Consider the following 20,416-nt stretch of genomic DNA (forward strand, 5'->3'; position numbering starts at 1 on the left):
CCTAATGAATAAAATGACCTGGCCACTAGTCCTTTGCTAATTTCTGCATAACCACCCGAGGTCATCTGAACCCGTGAAGTCTTATCCCTGCTTCCCATTATGATTCTGAAGATCATAGACTGCACAACTCTCTGTATTATACCTGGAAGGTATCCCTACCATCAGCACTTTATTAAGACCCACCTAAGCAAGCTGCAAATAAGAGATAACCTATCAGACCACAAAGTTTCTCCTTTCAGGGTCTTAGAGAGAGACTGTGATAAAGGGAAAGGAGGAAAGCAGACATCCATTGAGAAATTCGATGCTGTTTTAATCATGGGTCACTGTCAGGAGAAAAGATTAAACAGTAAAATGGTTAAAAAGTCACACCAATATATGTGAGAATTGATGCATTTAAAAAAATGCTACCTGGGGCTCGCCCCAGGTAACAAGGATTAAGTTTTGGTTAAGCATTGGTTAAGTTTGCACATTCTGCTCCAGTGGCCCTGGTTCACCAGTTTGGATCCTGGGCACAGACCTACGCACCGCTCATCACCCATGCTGTGGTGACATGCCACATAGAACTAGAATGACTTACAACTAGTATATACAACTACAGCCTAGGGCTTTGGGGAGAAAATAAAAAATAAAAAGAGGAAGACTGGCAAAAGATGTTAGCTCATGGCCAATCTTCCTCACCAAAAAGCATACTTTAAAAAAATAAAAATAAAAAAACGCTACCTAAGGAAAAGAAGAAATCTGCAGAATATATAAACCAAACTGCTTAATAAGTAGATGGGGGGTAATTAGTAGGTAATCAGAGTTGTTTATTTTTTAAGTCAGGAGCAACAAAGGATGTACTAGATAACTAAAGCTACTGCCGCTGGCTCATCATCAGCTTTAAAAGTAGACATACTTCAGGTCACTTTTATTCTGTAAAATGCGTTAGCATAGTATTCCATAAAAACAGGATTTTACCATACTTTACAGTAAAATGAAATGAAATTATTATTTAGGGCAGCGTAAGTTGCTTAGACTCTAGATTTATATATTGATTTGGGAAAATATCCAAAATGTGTTTAGTTAAAATAAAAGTTGTAAAAAAAGGGCAAGAGTTCTGAAAGTTGTTTAGACAATCAGCCAATTTCAAGAACACACTCTGTTACAAAGTAAAAAATGATTAGAAAGTTGCCTTTTGAGTTACCATCTTCAAACATGCCAATCTCAATACTTTAATGAGACTAAAAAACAGATTTTCTCAAAGATGGTCTTCTAACAGATAAAGTAGCAAATCTAAATCACAAAAAGTGTTTTTCAAATTGAATAAAGAATACTGTGAAAGCAGTACTACTTTTCCTAAACTGCTTCTTCTGCCCACCCCCACCCCCCCACCCACACACACACAAAAGAATTTCCTTAAATACATTGCCAGAGGTTAGTTCCTATTCCAAAGACTGATAGAGGACTAAGTAGTTAAAAATCAAGTGGATAGGAAAAAAATCCTAAAGACTTTTGGGAATTTTCATCTAATACAGTCCCTAGCATATACGAATTGTTAACAACAAATTAGAAGGCAAAAAATAACTTTCAAAAAGAATTCCACTTTTAAGAGCCAAATATACCAATAAGATACACTGAAACATACTGAATGCTTCCTCTTTTTATTTCTGCTTCTGTGAACTAATGCTAATTTCTGAGCATTATCATTTCCCATAGTATTCTCCACCATTCTGCTGGACAGACTGACGACAAACTCTACCACCTTCTTTTCTAAATTTCACAAGTTATAAAAGATTATTAACCTTTTTTCTACCTTAAACATTTATTTCCTTTTAGCTTTCTTTATTAGATTTTGTAATGTATAGTAGTTCACAAGTTTGTATCCATCTTGTTCGATTAAGTTTTCTTCATTTGAGATAAGGCAACAACACTTTTGAGTATGACAAGAATTTTTTTTTAATGAAATATGTCCCTTTAATTGCTTAAAAAACCATACATATACAAAATAAAGATTTGGGGAAAATAAAAACATCGTGAAACCATAAAGGTTAACTACCTAAAACATCACCAACAGTAAAATATTTTTCCCATAATACAAATGTTAAGTCACATAAAATTCTGCATAATGTGGAATATTCTGTTTATAAGAATTCCCTCCCTTCAAAGAAGCACATGCTCTAATTCAACTTGTTAAAAAATGTTTAAAATGCTTCTTGTTGAAGTTTACAGAAAGAAATATTTTTAGCTGACAAAGTTTATTAGGATTCCAGGAAAGAAAGCAGACCACCAATGGTAAAATCTCATCTATAAAAAGTCTAAAAGAAAAGCTATTTATTTAAAAAACAACAAAAAAACAGGGAGGAGGACCAAGTACACTAAAGTCACTTATTTCATAAAACCAAAATATTTCTTCTGCCACCAACTAAATCATGTGCTACACTTTATAAAGCTTTTCATTACCAACTAAAAAAGAGAGACAGACAGACACCAGAGCTTTTGCCAACACTTAGCTGTTAACCAGAAAAATCAAATTACCCAAATACATGCTAGTCATTATACTTTTACTATAATTCTGCTATCGTGGTGCAATAATTTGGTGCAAGAAGACATAAATTCAAAGGTATGGGCTTCCTGTGAAATAAAGGGGGAAAAGCACAAAACAAGTGTAATTGTGAATTACCTCTTTATCAAGATATGACAATACTGACTCTGTCTCATTCAGAAGGGCAACACTGCATTTTCCCCTGTTGAAAAAAGGAAAAATAAATAAATGTAAGAAAAGCCACCTCACTTTCACAGCTATACAAAGTCAGGAATATTCAAAATGTAAAGTTGGTATTAAGAAACCAGACAGCAGGTAGGAATATAAATGTATATATATAAATGTATATATTTAGATTCACTTTCCAATCCAGGTATACCAAAACCTAAAAAATAAGATTGTCTTTGTAGACATTTATTGAAAGGCTAACCTGGGAAAGGAACTGTGTTAGGCAGTAAATCCTTATAACATAAAACACTTTACAATAGGTAGTTCCTAATTATTCAAGAAAAAACCCTTCAGAGTAAGAGTCAGTTTCTGAATATAACGAGTTAACATGAGGTAATTTTATACATGAGATCTTCAGACAATGACATCACCATGCAAACCAGTGTCTAAAATAATCTTCAGATTTTTTAAGTAACCACTGCACATGAGAACCTAATACACATTTGTATCAGGATTAACTAACCTAACTTTACTGAAATTGCTCTAAAGACTAGTTAAAATTTAAACACAAGGAACTTCTATAGAGCAAGGGGCAAATAAAGAGCTAGAGATTCATGGACCTTGAAGTGTGATGGCATTCACCTTTGATCATAAAGCTGTGGGCGTGAATTTGGAAATGAATATCTATCTTAAAAAAAAAGGCTTGTCCAGACTTGAAAAAAATTAATGTTATCCAGGTAGAGACATTTATTACAAGCACTTTTTAAAAAATTATCCTAACTAGCTTGAAAAATTCAGTGGAGCTACAAATTTAACCAGAGAATTTTGATAGACTATTCAAGTTCCACATATTAGTCAAGACTAACAAAATATTTTTTACATGTCATAATGTCATTTGGTTTTCTCAGCAAAAGTCACTACCTACTCCCCAGAAAATAAGAAGGGAAAACAAATACATTACATATATATTAAATAGGAAGCTAGAAGAGCTTGCTGTTGGATTTTCAGGTGAAAAACAATTCAAAGGTAAAAATCAACAAAAGCAAAATAAAACAGCAAAAGTAAATGCTAAGTCAAAAGTTAGTTTTCTAAATACTTTGCAACTGTATGTTCCTCAAATTAAAAAAAAAAATTCCTGTTATAAAAACATCTTTTTCTGGTTATTATCTTAGGTTAATATCACTTCAAAAGATTTCTCTGAGAGCATGTGGTATTTCCATATTATCCTGTCAAATCTCTAATTTGGTGACCAAGAGTTATAAAGGTTTCCTGTTTTTCTAATATATTTTATTCATACATATTGCTGAAGCAGAAAAAATTAACATTACTACTTCAGTGCACATAAGAACACTCAAAGTCAACAATTACCTGATGTGCTCTTACAAAGGACAGAATCATGAGCAGGGAAACTGCTCTGTTGCTGTCAGCCCATCTACAGCTGCCAGAGAACTTCTATGACGAGTGAATACGTGTTCACACATGCAGCCTGCTGCAGTAATAAATGAGGTCTCCAAAAATAGTTTTTATCTACTTTCTTTGCCTCAGTAACAGCTGACAGAGCAGTATTTCTAACACTTAATACTTAATCACTTAATACTTTAATATTTAATCACCTAGAAGAAATAAAATCTCTTTTTTAAAGTTCTCTAGTGTTGGTTTTTCTTTTAATGGGCAAGAGCTGAATATTATTTTAACAGATATCACTATCTTTTTTTAAAAATTATTTTATTGAGGTCATACTGGTGTATAACATTGTGTAATTTCAGGGGTACATTATTAGACATCAGTTTCTGTATAGACTGCATTGTGCTCACCAGCAACAGTCTAGTTTTTATCCATCACCGTACCCATGTGCCCCTTTACCCCTTTCACCCTCCCCCTACACCCCTCCCCTCTGATAGATAGCACTTTCTTTATAGTCACTTGAATTTTAAGGGATAACAGACACTGACAATTCATACAAACAATATAGCATAAAGTCTCCTCCATACTATCTGAAATGACAAAAGAATTTAAAATGAATCATTAAACTTTTCATAATTATATTAGGAAATGAGGAAACACTGGATATACTGTTTTAGAGGCACAACAGAATCAATGGAAGGAGGGCCAGCCCGGTGACACAGTGGTTAAGTTCATGCTCTGCTTCGGTGGCCCAGGGTTTGTGGCTTCAGATCCTGGGCACGGACCTACACACTGCTCATCAAGCCACGCTGTAGTAGCATCCCATACACAAAATAGAGGAAGACTGGAACAGATGTTATTAGCTCAGGGACAATCTTCCTCTCACACACACACACACACACACAAATCAATAGAAGGATACTATAACCAATCTGAAATATAAATTTAAGGGGATTGTAGCTTTCATGTAAAGATAAAAGAATAACAGGTGATTTTAGCCTTTATTTTTTCTTTTAATGTCGCTTTATTGTACTTTTTCCCAAATTAAAAAATGAAAATCCAACACTTAAATTTTCATGTACATATATTAACAGCTAACTAAGAGGTTGAGTCAGAACTATTTTATGAAGTAAATGTGAACATGTAATTAACACATGTACTACCACGCCAAGAGTTGTTGATACAAGTAGTTTAAAAAGAGATTTAAAGTGTTGGCTTCCTTTATGCTGAACAAATCTTGGCTCATAAATAAAAACATGATAAATTTTAAGTGAGCTACAAACTAAAGGAACTATTAATTCTGAATATAGACAACCCAACTGATTTATCCTGAACCTCAAGCAATGAACCTAATTGTGTCTCTTTAATACTTTAATTGTGTCTCAATACGTCACTCCTTAAGGAATGATGATACCCATACATACTAATATAAAACATACCAAAGAATGTAATGCAAAGAAACATTACTTCAGGCCCACAGAACTATTCATACTGCTTTTCTTTAGGGAATCACACAAGAGTATGGGATTTCTATAGACATAACTATTTTCCCACAGATCGTTCAAGAAGTTTTAAAAAATATACTGTTTCAGAGCCTGTGCTAGGTGCTGGGACAGAGAGAAATATGAAGAAATAATTACAACACAACACAATCCCATGTAACAGCAGGTGCTGATCAGCCTGAAATCTGCTATTTGCTTAACAAGATGTCCAGTATAATCCCACAGAGCCAAAAAACATATGCAAAAATGTGCATACAGGGGGCTGGCCCCGTGGCCGAGTGGTTGAGTTCGCGCGCTCCGCTGCAGGCGGCCCAGTGTTTCGTTGGTTCGGGTCCTGGGCGCGGACATGGCACTGCTCATCGGACCACGCTGAGGCAGCGTCCCACGTGCCACAGCTGGAGGGACCCACAGCGAAGAGTACACAACTATGTACGGGGGGGCTTTGGGGAGAAAAAGGAAAAAATAAAATCTTAAAAAAAAAAAAAAATGTGCATACAGGTTACATACTTCTTGTATCTAAAGATGTTACCTATTTGTATAAATGAATGAAGAGGAAGTTGAAATTAGCATCTATTTCCCCACTGCCTAAAGACTTTTCCTCAGTTTGCAGAATGGTTCAGGACCACTATCCCTGCTGGGAAAACGCAAATTTCTTAGTGCCACACCAAACTTACTGAATCCAAGTATCTTGGGGAGGGATCAAGGAATCTACTTGGCTAACAAGCTTCCCCACGTGCTCCTTAGGTACACTGCACTTGGAAAACCACCACTACAGATGCAGAGTCTGACTTTTAACTTTCCTTGTTCAACAAAAGCCACTATTCCTTCATTAAAGAAAGGCATTTTTCTCATTGGCCTCATGAGTCTTACATTTGCCACAAATTGAATTCTGAACATTGTTTCATATAAAAAACCATGCTAGTTTCTGTTACTGGAAATCCAACGAATAGTCAGATTTACACTGCATTTAACCTACTGAATATAATAAACAAATAAAAAAATACTGAGGTTCAAAGATCCAAAATGCTTTCAGAAGATTACATTTCTCAACAGCAACACGGTAAGATAGGACAAAAGGGAAGATTCAAAATTCTGCGAAAAATGATCTCCAAAGCAGAATTATATGTCTAAACAAATCATCAACCAAGTGTGAAAAGCATTTTCAGATAAGGACTAAAAATTTTTTACATTTTAGAAGACTAATCAAAAAGAAAAAGAAAAATGATCAACTCCAAGGAAAACAGAAGGTTATACAAGAAAGAATTATGTGAAGAATACTTAAATGTTCATAAAATACAAAGGCTGATTATTAAGTTAAACAAAAGTTGTGATGTATTGGAAATACGGGGAAAAGGAATAAAGAAAAAGTAAAGAGAGACTTCTAAAATCGAAAATTAATAGTGGCAGTAAGAGTGGAATAAATGCAGAAACCACTGTCAGAGAAGTTGAAAATGATTGCAGAGTGGGAACCAGGCATATGACTGACTGCCTTGGATATTATTAGACAGCTATATACACAGACTTGACTTTAAAAAATAATAAAATTTAGGGGCCAGCCCTGTGGCCAAGTGGTTAAGTTCGCATGCTCTGCTTCAGTGGCCCAGGGTTTCGCTGGTTCGGATCCTGGGCGTGGACATGGCACCACTCATCAGGCCACGTTGAAGTGGCGTCCCATATAGCACAACTAGAAGGACCCACAACTAAAATATACAACTATGTACTGGGGGGATTTGGGGAGAAAATGCAGAAAAATAAATAAATAAAATAAAACTTAAATGTAAAGTAAAGGGGAGGATCCTAATTAGATAAAGTACATAAATTTGTATAAATGCTATATATACCAAGGGAACAACAATTACTTACAACAACTCTACACTGGGTTTTCTCAACCGTGGCATTATTGACATTTTGCACCAGATAATTCTCTGTTGTGAGGGCTGTCCTGTGCACTTAGGATGTTTAGTGGCACCCCTGTCCTCTACCCACTGGATGACAGTAGCACCCCACATCTAGCTATAACAACCAAGACTGTCCAGACTTTCTCTAACGTCCTCTGAGAGACAAAACCGGCCCTGCTTAAGAACCACTGCTCTACATAACAGAGTTGACGAACCATGGCTTTCTTAACTATATCTCGGTAACAAACATTTAAGGACTGCCTATCTAAGTGAAAGAATATGATTTTATGGATCTTTAGATTATGAAAAGGAGGAGGACAGAAAGGAGAAAGAAATCTGGAAAGCTTTACACATTTCTATTCAAAGGTATATTTTTTGTTGTTAATATTGCTTTAACAGATGTTAAAAAATAAAAATTAGAGGAGGCCAAAAAAAAACCTACAACATCTGTTTGAGAAGGTAAGGCAGAGGAATGAAAACCCAAGAAGTTTGGGCTTAAAGTGATAGATCAATGAATTCTTGTGAAGAAAAATGACAAGTAGTGTTTTGGAAAGCTCATTCTGTCTCTGGCATGTTGAAAGTGCCAAAGCAATAAGACTAATCCATGATTCTGGAGATTTGATAACAAAATGAAAGAAACTGTCAAAGAGGAATTAAAGGGGAAAAAAACCCTTCCCTTGGAGACACTTTTCCCTTCTATAAGGGAGACAGTGGAATGTCCAAAAGAAGGCAGCAGGTGTCAGGAAGATCCTCTTCTCCAGGACACGATGACAAATCAATTGTTTTGATTACCAGGAAAATCTCACAAACATTTCCACAACCATGTGGAACACTAGTATTCAGCATGAGGATATACTTTCACCCAGCCCAGTACTCTTCTGGGCTGTGATTCTGGCTGAAGAAAGAAACACTTCACTGGGCCAGCCCCATGGCCCAGTGGTTAAGTTCGGCAAGCTCTGCTTCAGCGGCCTGTGTTCAATTCCCAAACATAGACCTACACCACTCATCAGCAGCCATGTGTGATGATGACCCACATATAAAACAGAGGAAGACCGACACAGATGTTAGCTCAGGGCGAATCTTCCTTGAGCAAAAAGAGGAAGGTTGGCAAGAGATGTTAGCTCAGGGCAAATCTTCCTTGGCAAAAGAAAAAAGAAAAGAAAGAAAAAAGAAACACTTCAACCCATAGGGAATAAACTGATCATTTCAAAGGAAAGATTATATAGTATAAACACAATATTCAAGACAGTGTGCTAAACATGTAAACTTTAAAATATCAAACTGTGATATAATTTTTCTCCTCTTACTGTATTTTTCCCTTAGTTCTCCTCCTACTAGAAATCCTAAGAGCCTACACACTCTAGGTCGTTAACTTCCTTATGTTAAATTCATTTCTTAAGTTGCACTACTTATAGTCATTGATAGTACCCTTTGGGCTAATTCAAATTTTGTTTACAGATACCAAGAAAATTGTGAAAATTCAACAACTTCAAATAAAAATATTGGCATAATGAAACACGCAGGGGAAAAAAATCTGCCTTTATTAGGTTTTTTTTTTTAAAGATTCCAAATAAGCTTCTTTAACATTAATAGCCAAACTGAAGAGAGACTGATAATCCACAGTGGAGTTCTATTTTATTACTTACATACCTAAAAGTTAATACTACTACTTGTTTTCCACTAAACCTAAGTCTGTAAAAAAAAAAACAAAGCAAAACTGTTTTCTCTGATAACAAAAAAGTCTCAACAGGGGCTGGCCCGGTGGTGCAGTGGTTAGGTGCGCACGTTCGCTTTGGCCGCCCCGGGTTCACCGGTTCGGATCCCAGGTGCGAACATGGCACCGCTTGGGCACGACATCCTGTGGTAGGCATCTCACATATAAAGTAGAGGGAGATGGGCATGGATGTTAGCTCAGGGCCGGTGTTCCTCAGCAAAAAGAGGAGGATTCGCAGCTGTTAGCTCAGAGATAATCTTCCTCAAAAAAAAAAAAAAATTAAAACAAAATTTTTTTTAAAAAGTCTCAACAAACACATCATAAATTAAACTTATAAATTACAAATCCTTTCAGTTGAAACTCTCTGCTTTGCCCAAAACAGCAGTATGAAGAAATACAAAATACAGAAAGCATACAATCATGCTATTTTCAAGTATTTGACTTAGTATAACTTATTTTGTGAATATCCTCACAATCAAAACCTGTGTGAAATGATCTATACAAAAGTTTATTCTTGGCAGTATTATATTTTTAACAGCAAAAAACTAAAATGAACTAAACATCCATCAATTAGGACCAAACAAACTAGAAATATAAAACAGTCCTGGAAAAGAATGAGGCAGATCTTTATGATCTGATACGGAGCTATGTCTGAGATACTTCATTTAAAAAGCACAACAAATAGCATCATAATTTACTCCACAATTTACTTACACACACAAACACATACAGAGTTCACTGCTTCTGTATGCACGAAATGTTTCTGGGAGTATATATAACATTCCAGAAACACTGATGGGGTGGGAGACTGTACAAGAGTGAGATATTTTATTGTGTAACCGATATTTCGATTTCTGAACCATGTCAACACATTACATATCCCCCCTAAATGTCTGATTTTTAAAAGGAGGAGACCTGATCAGTTTTCTGTGATGCTGACAATAAAAAGGACAGCTCTTCTATCATCCACTGCTTTGGGATCGCATGTTATTCTAAACATTCATCCAAACTAGGTATACCATCCCCAACCATAGCAATTAATATCTATTGCCATCAAGTCCCATCTGCTAACTACAGCTTTGCAATTTCTGGAACATTTTTTGTTTAAAAAAATTCTGCAGATAGAGAGGCATTTTCTGTTCATTTATTAGTTTCTGATATGAATGACCACCTAAGGAAAAACTCAACCTTCCAAAATTAATTGCTCTAGGTAAAACATGAACCAGAAAATTTTTCAAATTACAGCTTCTGAAAATAAATGGAAATATTTTGCCAATGCTGAAAAACTTATAAGGCACAATGCATTTCCAAAACAATTTGATAACTCAGTTTCACGGAGACACACAAAGAGATAAATCCCAATACTGTATTTTTATTCAGTGACCTAATTGAAAGAAGTTTAACAGCATTCCGTTGGGGGGCGAGGGGGTAATATTTTTAGAGTCTCAACAGAGTAATAATGAACTAAATGACAGGCAAAGCCCATGTGTTTATCTCCTCTTCTCTGAGATGATTTTAAAATGACAGCAAGAGAATTAGAAACAAAAGAACCTAAAATCACTACGGGGGGGGGTGGGCATCAGCACAGTGAAGATTTCAGAAAACTCTAGAAGACAGAGACAGATAAGAGAGACTTAGCAGGGCAAACCAAAGTCCAAGATGAGCATTTACTTCATTTAACAGAGAAACACTAAAGATAGTTTCACTAAGATTAGAACAAGGCACAAATCCCCACTATACGCATTACAATTAAACATGGCATTGGTGGTTTTAGCTAGTAGAATCGAGTAAGAGAAAATAATAAGAGACAAAGCCGAAAAGATGCATAAAGAGAGCTGATGCTGAGGAAAATGGAACTGGTTTACCTTAGCAGAGCCTTAAAGAATTTCCAGTCTTAAGATTAGGACCTGTAGGGTCCGGCCCCGTGGCCAAGTGGTTAAGTTTGCGCGCTCCACTTTGGCAGCCCAGGGTTTCACCGGTTCAGATCCTGGGCGCAGACATGGCACCGCTCATCAAGCCATGCTGAGACGGTATCCCACATGCTACAACTATAAGGACCCACAACTAAGTGTATAACTATGTCCTGGGGGGATTGGGGAGAAAAAGTAGAAAGAAAAAAAAAAATAAAAAAGATTAGGACCTGGAAAAGCCAGCTCCACCTCCTACTGGGACGCCTACCAGCAAAGTCTGGCCACATAATGGAAGTCCTGGTCAGCCTTGCTATTCCCTTGGTTTTAAAAAGGAAAGACAGCTAAGAATCATCTAATATTGGAAGAAAGTCTACAGCACAAAAAATAAATGCAAAAAATCAAAAATCAAAAACTGAAGCTGGAGGAAACAGAGGTGATTTAAGTAAGAAAAGAGAACTTTTTAAAAAGTTTGAGGATACTGCATTAATGAAACAAAAATAGGATGCACCAAAAAAGAAACATTTGGAAGACAAAAAGATCCTCTGAAATTTTTAAATGTGGTTGGCAAAATTAAAATATCACTAGATAGGCTGGAAGATAAAAGTCAAAGATTTAGCTCAGAACCAAACAAAGAAACAAAAACGGAAAACATGACAAAAGACAGGAAACAAAGACGAGCAATCCAGAAGATCTAACATAAAAGCAATAGAAGTACTATACAGAGAGGAAAAAAATATGAAATATTAGGGGAAAAATTCCCAGCTATAAAGGAAGACAGGTTTCTTCAAATTAAAATGGTCTACCAAATATCCTCCCCATTGAGAACCCACTGTGAAATTTCAAGATATAATGGATAAGAGAATTCTAAGATTAACGAGAGAAAAAAAAAACAGGGAATATGCAAAGTATGGAGAATCTATGTGACATAAACTACTGTTCAGCGACAATCTTTGAGGACAATGAGATGATTCCTTCAAAGTTTCAAGGGAAATCATTTTCAACCCAAAATTTAATACCAAGCCAAACTACATATCACATGTATAGTATTAAATTATCTATGAATTTCATTTCAGAATAATATAGGAAGTATTTCAAAATATGTAAAGGAGGGACCGGCCCCGTGGCCAAGTGGTTAAGTTCGTGCGCTCCACTTCGGTGGCCCAGGGTTTCACTGGTTCAGATCCTGGGCGCAGACATGGCACCACTCGTCAGGCCACGCTGAGGCGGTATCCCACATGCCACAACTAGAAGGATCCACAACTAAAATATATAACTATTTTCTGGGGGGACTTGGGGAGAAAAAGCAGGAAAAAAAAAAAAAAGAAGATTGGCAACAGTTGTTAGCTCAGGTGCCAATCTTTAAAATATATATATATATATACGTAAAGGAGTGGTTGAGTCTGATAAAGTTGAGAACCTCTGCTGTTAAGGTATTACAGAGTAAAACATAAAACTAAAATTAGGTATGTCAATTATTTTTCAATAAAACGGGAAAAAAACCCCTAAAATTAAGAACAGAACCAAAAAACACAGAAGTCTTCCAACTAGTATATGAAGAAGGAACAGCGTAATTAGAATATCACCACTCTGTAACTATGAATTAATGGATCTCTAGGCAATAATCATCAAATGCCGGTAACATCCAGAAAAAAGATATTATACACTTCCTGATATACGGTACCACCTATGAAGAAGTTCTTGTCTTTTGCAGTTCCCTCTTTCCCACACACACACACACACACACAACTGAACCGCACCCTATGTATCTAATTACCAACTGACAGGAAACATAGGGAGAGAGGAACATGGTAAAGGGCACCACAGTGATACAATCAGCCAAATCCAACTGACTTGACACCATTTCCTGAAAAGACCACCCTGTGCCCACTACACTGCAGGGATGCCTCCAGCAAATATCAACTTGTATTATACATGTGGGTCTGTTCTGGCTTTTCTATTCTATTCTACTGGTTTATTTCTCAACCCAGTTACTAATACCACCCTACCTTAATTATTGTAACTCTACAAAGTGTCTCACTATCTAAAAATATAAGCCTCTAATATTTTTGTTCTTCAAGACTGACTTTGGCAATGATTCTGAAACTTTTTGGTCTCATGATCTCTTACATTCCTAAAGATGACTGAGGACCTCAAAGAACTTTTGCCTGTTTTCTTTGGTGAGAAGATTAGCCCTGAGCTAACATCTGCTGTCAATCCTCCCCAACCTTTATTTTTGTATTCTTTTCTTGAGGAAGATTGTCCCTGAGCTAACATTCGGGCCAATCTTCCTCTGTTTTGTACGTGGGATGCCTCCACAGCATGGCTTGATGAGTGCTGTGCAGGTCTGTGGCTGGGAATCAAACCTGCAAACCCCGGGTCACTGAAGCAGAGCACATGAACTCAACCACTAGGCCACTTGCCTGGCTCCCAAACTTTTGCCTTTGTGGGTTATATCCATCAATATTTACCATGTCAGAAATTAAAATTTTTTAAAAACGTAAACATTTAGTAATTAAAATAAAAATAAACATTACATATTAGCAAATATTTGTTAGGAATAATTACAATATTTTCCAAATTAATGGGAACAGTAGCACTGTTTTATATTTTTGCAAATCTCTTTAATGTCTGGCTTAATAAACAACTAGATCTTCACGTAACAAGTTCACTTCATTTTCAAAAGACATCCACCAAATACTCATGTCTAAATAACCATAGTTTGTCTTTCAGTGGTTATTTCAAGTAAAAATGGTATTCCACAAAAAAGGCAACTAGTTCAGTTCACAGTTCAAACAAGCCCATGAGGTTTTTCCTCAAGACGACCATCTCACTTCCACATGCAGCAACCATGATTTATGTATACTTCCCATTTTACCACATAGAACATTAAAAAGACGTGTAATCTCTTGAAACAATGTAAAGGTAATGGCTACACAACACTGTCAATGTACTGGAGTACCAGTGAATTGTACCCTGTACACAGTAAAAGGGTTAATTTGATGTTGTAGAATTTATCTCCATTTTTTAAAAAAGACAAGAAGGGTCAAGATTTATCAAAATTAATAAATTGTACTGTTTGTCAAGAATATTCGTAAGTGAAACTTGTAGTGTTTTTTTTTTATTATTGCAAATGCACAGAGGTGAAGAATACAGTGACAACTATAGCACAGTTTGGTGCCACTGACTTGATTCGTGCTAAGCTGCCAGCAGTCTACCCACCACTGCTTTTGTACATGCTTTTTGCTTTTTTTACAGGGAAAAGGCCGATCTTATGATCTTTCACTCTTATGGAAATAGTTTTGATCTCCCGAAGCCCCTGAAAAGGTACAGAGGGACACTCGGGACCACATGAACTATGTTTTGGAAACTTCTCGTTTTCGGTTTTCGGTCCTTTCCATTCCCATAAATTTTGGAATGTGCGTCTCAGTTTACATATTTATATTTATACACACACACACAACCATGCTGAGCTTTTCTTTGAAATTGTATTGAATCTTCAGACGAATCTGGGAAAACTGACAGACTGTCATGCATTTACTTATCCTGCATTTACTTAAGTCTTTAATTCCCTCAGCAATACTTTCTAGTTTCTACGCAGAGTTTTTACGCATCTTTCTCTTTTTTTCACGTCTTTCCTTAGATTTATTCCTAGGTATTTGGTGTTTTTTGATGATATTGTAAATGCTATCTTTTTAAACTTAGTTTTCTAATTGACCCCTCTTTACACCATATACATAAAAACAGACAAATACAAAAAGTGAAACAAAACTTCAAGAAAAAAACATAGGAGAATACCTTCATAATCTTCAGAAATCTTTGCCTTTTCCAAGACAGTGACACTTGGATTCATTTTTGAATGAGCACTCTTTCTGAGTAACAAAGTGTTCTTACTCTAGTTTCATTCTGCTTCTTCATATATATCAAACCTATCGGCCCGTCTGTTAACTTCTCAAGAATGGAATTTTTCCAGTTTTTATTTAAACATCCTCCCCTCTTCCTGCTGCTCCATTATTCATTTTCCAACCGTATTTCTCACATATTTAAAAACAAACCAACCAATCCAAAAAGAGCAAAGACGACAATAGCTCACTTCTGAAGAATAAGCACTACTTCACAAGAAAGGAAGCTACACACGAATAACACAGCTCCTCTACCCTTGCAGATAAATTCCGGCAATGTGCAGCCAAAACCCAACGAAGGAAAGATGCATTAATGATACACCAAAATGTCAAGGCTGCGAGGGGAAGGAATTACAGGGGTGTGTGCTTACGTATGTGTGACAGAGAGAGTGTGCATCTCTTTCTGTATTTTCCACACTTCAACAATAAATTATAATTCTTTCATTATCAGAAAATAAACAGTTTATTTTAAAATTTTAATATGCAGTAATGTCGAGGGAACAGCAAAATGGGCATTGTGTTGGGAATATAAACTGACAGAATAATTCTTGAAGGAAATTTAGCATTTTGCAACAAAAATACCTGAAAAATGTATGCCTAAATTAGAAACAGGTCTGCTATCAAATGGTAATAGTAGTTAATGTTACTACTTTACTACTGGGGAAGGGAGGATAAACAGGAGTTTTCAGTTGGTTTCCATCTATACTGGCTTCATCAGAACTAGTCATGTTGTCAGGCAAAGAAGGGGATAAAAATGAATGCAAAATGGGATATTCCCTCTCTATCTAATGTATAAAGTGTGCAAATTTTAAATCAACACTTTTACCCATTATATATCTAATGTGTTTTCATTTCAGAAAAATCGGAAATACAGAAAAGCATAAAGATGAAAGTTACTTGCATTTTGATATTAAAACAATTCTGATATCTATCAAATACCAAGTTCCGATTTACATTTGTGATGCAGATCCATGCTTATTAATGAAAATGATCTCATTTATTCACAAAGTAAAAATCACTAAAAAAAATAAAATAAAACCAATCTGCAATAAACATATCAGTATATATATCTCTACAAACTTGCATGAGAACTTCTGATAGTTACAAATCCAAAAAACAGAATTGCTGGGTAATAGGATATGCAAACATTGTAATTTGACTGGTTTTTCTTATTATACTAACACTCCAGTGCAGAAAAGTATTTCCATACCCTTGCCAACACTTGGTATCAGGACAAGAACTAGGGGCCGGCCCAGTGGGCGAGTGGTTAAGTTTGTGGGCTCTGCTTCGGCGGCCCAGGGTTTCGCTGGTTTGGATTCTGTGTGCAGACATGGCACCGCTCATCAAGCCATGCTGAGGTGGCATCCCACATGCCACAACTAGAAGGACCCACAACTAAAAATATACAACTATGTACCAGGGGGCTTTGGGGAGAAAAAGGAAAAATACAAATCTTTAAAGAAAAGAAAAAAAGACAAGAACTATAGTATTCCATCCCCCAGATAACTCTTGTTGGCTAAAAACTTTTCCATTTCTTCCTTTCTCACGGTTGCTAAATAGTGCTCATAAATTCATTCTGTTTGGTGACAAATAATAAGTACACAAAAATGGTTTTCTAGCCTAGCTCTCCATGTGAAAGCTTGATGTTGACTCTGAGTAACTCACTCTCCCTTAGAATACTGAGCAACCTGTGATTCCACATATTCCAATCTTTAATTCTCATGAAAAGAGAAAGGCACCATCTGAAATTTCATTTAAGGTCCGTAGTAATTGAGAAGAGATTATTCTATTATCTGTTGATGAGTTTCATTTCCTAAAAGAACAAAAGCAAAATTAAATGCAAACTATGAAAGCTTAAAATTCTGACTATTGTGCACTGTGCTCCAAAGCAGGCATGAGAAAAGAAAAAAAGATACCAACCTTCAAGAATCCTACCCTCTAAGACGATGTCTGAACAGAACAATCCAGACAAATTACACATAAGCCCCGAGATTTTTATCAGCTGCTCAAGATACGTTTTCAACTGAATTAAGAAAGCTCCCTGTTTTGAAGGTGAGGAGACCATGCAGAAGCAACGTGGCACCACTTAAACCAAGAAAAGTTCACAATTTATGGTTGTAGTCAGTCTTCTATATAGCAAAATAATGATGATTATGATGATGTTTATATTCTGGAAACCTAACCCAAAAACTGCTTAAAAGAAAAAGAATGTAAGGCTTTCGCTAAAGCACCCTGCCATTAAGAGACTGATTGTATACTATGTGCACCTATGCTTTCAAGACCTACCCTACTACTGACATCAAATTTAGTTCTGGAATAGCTTCTCTGGACCTTTTTTTTTTTTAAAGGACTGAAATTTCAACCAGTTTGTTTGTTGTTGTTTTTTTCTGCTGGGGAAAGATTTGCCCTGAGCTAACATCTGTTGCCAAGCTCCCATCCCCAACGCCCAGCACATAGTTGCTTATTCTAGTTAGAAGTTCTTCCAGTTCTTCCATGTGAGCCGCCACCGCAGCATGGCTGAAACGGAGCACGCCAAACTTGAACCACTAGGCCATCAGAGCTGGCTCTCTCTGGGCTTTTTGAAAAGTACAGTCAAGGTGAAGCAACGAGGTAGACAGAATCCTCACCAGCGATGCTCTGAACGAGGGTCATGTCTACTGGCATGGATATAATGGTTTCTCTACCACCACTCACTCCTCATAACAAGACAAACTTAGAACAAATCATTAGGTCCAAAAGCCCTTAACGTAGGACAAATTGAGACCAATAATCAACAGGTACCTAAGGAAATGCTTTTAAGACACAATGAAGCCTAACTTCAAAGGCTGTGATCCAGACCCCAAGGTTGGCAGGCAGGAAAGGACTGGCTCTTTGTAAAATATGACTAGCTGCACCAGAGGCTGGGAAAAGGCATTAATCATTACACGTACAATGCTGTAATTAGCAGCTTTTAAGAAACCAAGCTTTGTGTGTTCAAGATGTGGAAAAACTGACACTGAACCATATACAAGACATATCCACAAACTGAGACAGCCAATCAAGTAGGCAGTTCACAGTTGCTACTGCATATCTAGCACTGTAACATCATCTTTTAGTATAACAGTACAGTTTACATGCCTAACTCAGTTTTTAATTTAATTCTGCCCACTTGACTTGAGCATCTAAATAGAAAAATTGTGTGAAAAAGTAGAAAATCAAAGAGCCTACCTATTCAACAAGTTATTAAACTGCTTTCTTTCTGTCTCTGATGCTTTTCAACATTTACAGTCATACACATCATAATCCTATATATCTACAGCCAGGCAGTCTGGGTTCAATTTCTGAATCTGCCATTTAAAAACTGCGAGACTGACAAGTTACTTATTAATCTTTTTGTGATTTAGTCTCCTCATCTGTAAAATGGGGATAATAACAGGACCTACTTTATAAAGTCATTGTAAGGATTAAATAAAGTAACATGTAAAGCAACCGGAATAGCACCTATCATAAAGGTTCAATAAATGTCAGAATTTTTAAAAGCCAAGTTCAATAAACATGGGCTATACAGAAGATTGAATACAGTCTTATATATACAGGTAACAGGTCTAGTAGCTGGCATAACAATAAATTTTATGGTGCTTTATAGTGTATGCAGCTCTATATAATAATAATCTACTATTAATGACCTTGAGCACTGTGCAAGAAGCATGCTGCCTCTCCCCTTCCCCCTAAAAGTAATGTTCCAAAGGCATTCTGAATGTTCAAATCCTATCTATCTCATAAACAAGAGGTGAGTCACTAACTCCATCCAGAACGTGCCAGTCCTGTTCACTCTCTCTCTTCCAGCGTAATGAGAAGGAACAAAGAGTTCCCTCCCTGTCCCTCTGAGAACCTTACAGCATCCAGTGAATATTATAGCTCACAAACTACAAAGGACCTCAGCAACGCCTCACTCAGGTTTTCTCCTATGTTCCACACAGCACCAAGGGAATTCTGGGCACTTGATAATGTCCCTGAGAATAAAAAGCCAGTATTCACCAAATTACCCCTCTTTGCTGCCAAAGAACAATGGGGCTTCAGTAATTTTCTCCTATTATAGCAGAAATAGATAGGGCATGACTTCAACACTAGCAAAATGTCAAGATCACTCCAACGTGCACTTGTTCTACACCAGCATGAGGGCTGGTTAGCAGGCTCCACGCTCTGGCCAGAGACTGCCCCTAACCCCATTCAGCTGTTTGAAATGAGAGCCACAGATGAGAAAACATGGCTCTGTGCTACTCCCTCTCAACTTGGAAAAGAAAAAAACAAAACTAAAGTCTCAAATGTCTGTTTCTCTTCATCATAATTCAAAAGAATTACCACCCAGTAAACTCCTTGAGTTTACAAGCTGGAGACCTAGTCTTATTTATCAAGCACTTAATAAGCTCCCTAATCTAAAACACACTCAGGAAATATGTTCAACAGTGATTGAACGATCATGTGTTCTATGTAATTTCTATGTTCAACACAGGGGTGTCTTGATAATTATATTTCAATATACTCTCTCAGTCCTTATGGAAGATGAAAAACCACTAGTTTTTCCATTCCAAGCAATCTGTTAAAGGAAACCAACACTACTTGTAAACAGATTCCAAGCTATCAGGAGGGTAAATTAAAAATATACTTGCGTGTTTTGGATACATTTTTAAAACCATTTGTCAGATGCTTTTCTGGCAAGATTCTTATGACTAGCCACATAACTTCTTGAGCTTAAAATGAATCTTCATATTCTAGCTTCTTACAATTAAATAATAAACGCATACGGCTCTTCAGCATTTATTAGTTACATACATCCTTAGGAAAATTACAAAATATGTTTTCATGTTCTATCTCTCTAAGCAAAAATTGACCTACTTTCCTACTTCTTGAAATACCCCTACTGGTAGGTAAAATGACCGTTCCCACATTACCTGGCCTGATTATCTTTTCCAGGAAAGGACCTAAGTCACATGGAATATACTAACTCTAGCCAATCTAAACAGTACCCCCTAAAAAACCTAAATAAATCAATGATATGATGTTAACTATGGAGAGGGACTAAGTTATTTCTGAAAAGATTTGGAGAAAATGAAATTCCAGTATCTTTGTCATACACTTCCTACCTGAGAAGATCTGTGTTCATTTCTGAAAAGATAAGTATGCACAAAGGTCCCAGGAGAGAGATGGAGCGAGAGAGAGAGAAAGGGGGGTGTGTGTGTGTGTGCGTTACAAGGACCGAATCAGAGCTTTATGAAGTCTCCAAACCTGTCTGAGCCCAATAAAGACTGACTTGGATTCAATACCAACACTGGGGGCTAAAGAAGAGGGGCCAATTTCTTAAATAAGTTAATACATTTTATTTCCGTATATGAACAGTTTTTAAGACAATCATGACTAGTA

At 36.5% G+C, this 20,416-nt stretch overlaps 1 protein-coding gene across 16 annotated transcripts in view; it reads right to left on the reverse strand.

Annotated features, from left to right (window-relative positions):
- The window catches only part of MTA3 (metastasis associated 1 family member 3), a 187,320-nt gene that overhangs the window by 81,836 nt on the left and 85,068 nt on the right, over window positions 1-20,416 (reverse strand). For all 16 annotated transcript variants that reach the window (XM_070574017.1, XM_070574014.1, XM_070574016.1 and 13 more), the window contains one exon: window positions 2,660-2,723. In XM_070574017.1, coding sequence (XP_070430118.1) covers window positions 2,660-2,723 — 64 coding nt within the window. The remainder of the gene's footprint in view (window positions 1-2,659; window positions 2,724-20,416) is intronic.

The sequence above is a fragment of the Equus przewalskii genome, chromosome 14 (assembly GCF_037783145.1).
Source record: "Equus przewalskii isolate Varuska chromosome 14, EquPr2, whole genome shotgun sequence".
Classification (NCBI taxonomy): Eukaryota; Metazoa; Chordata; class Mammalia; order Perissodactyla; family Equidae; genus Equus; species Equus przewalskii.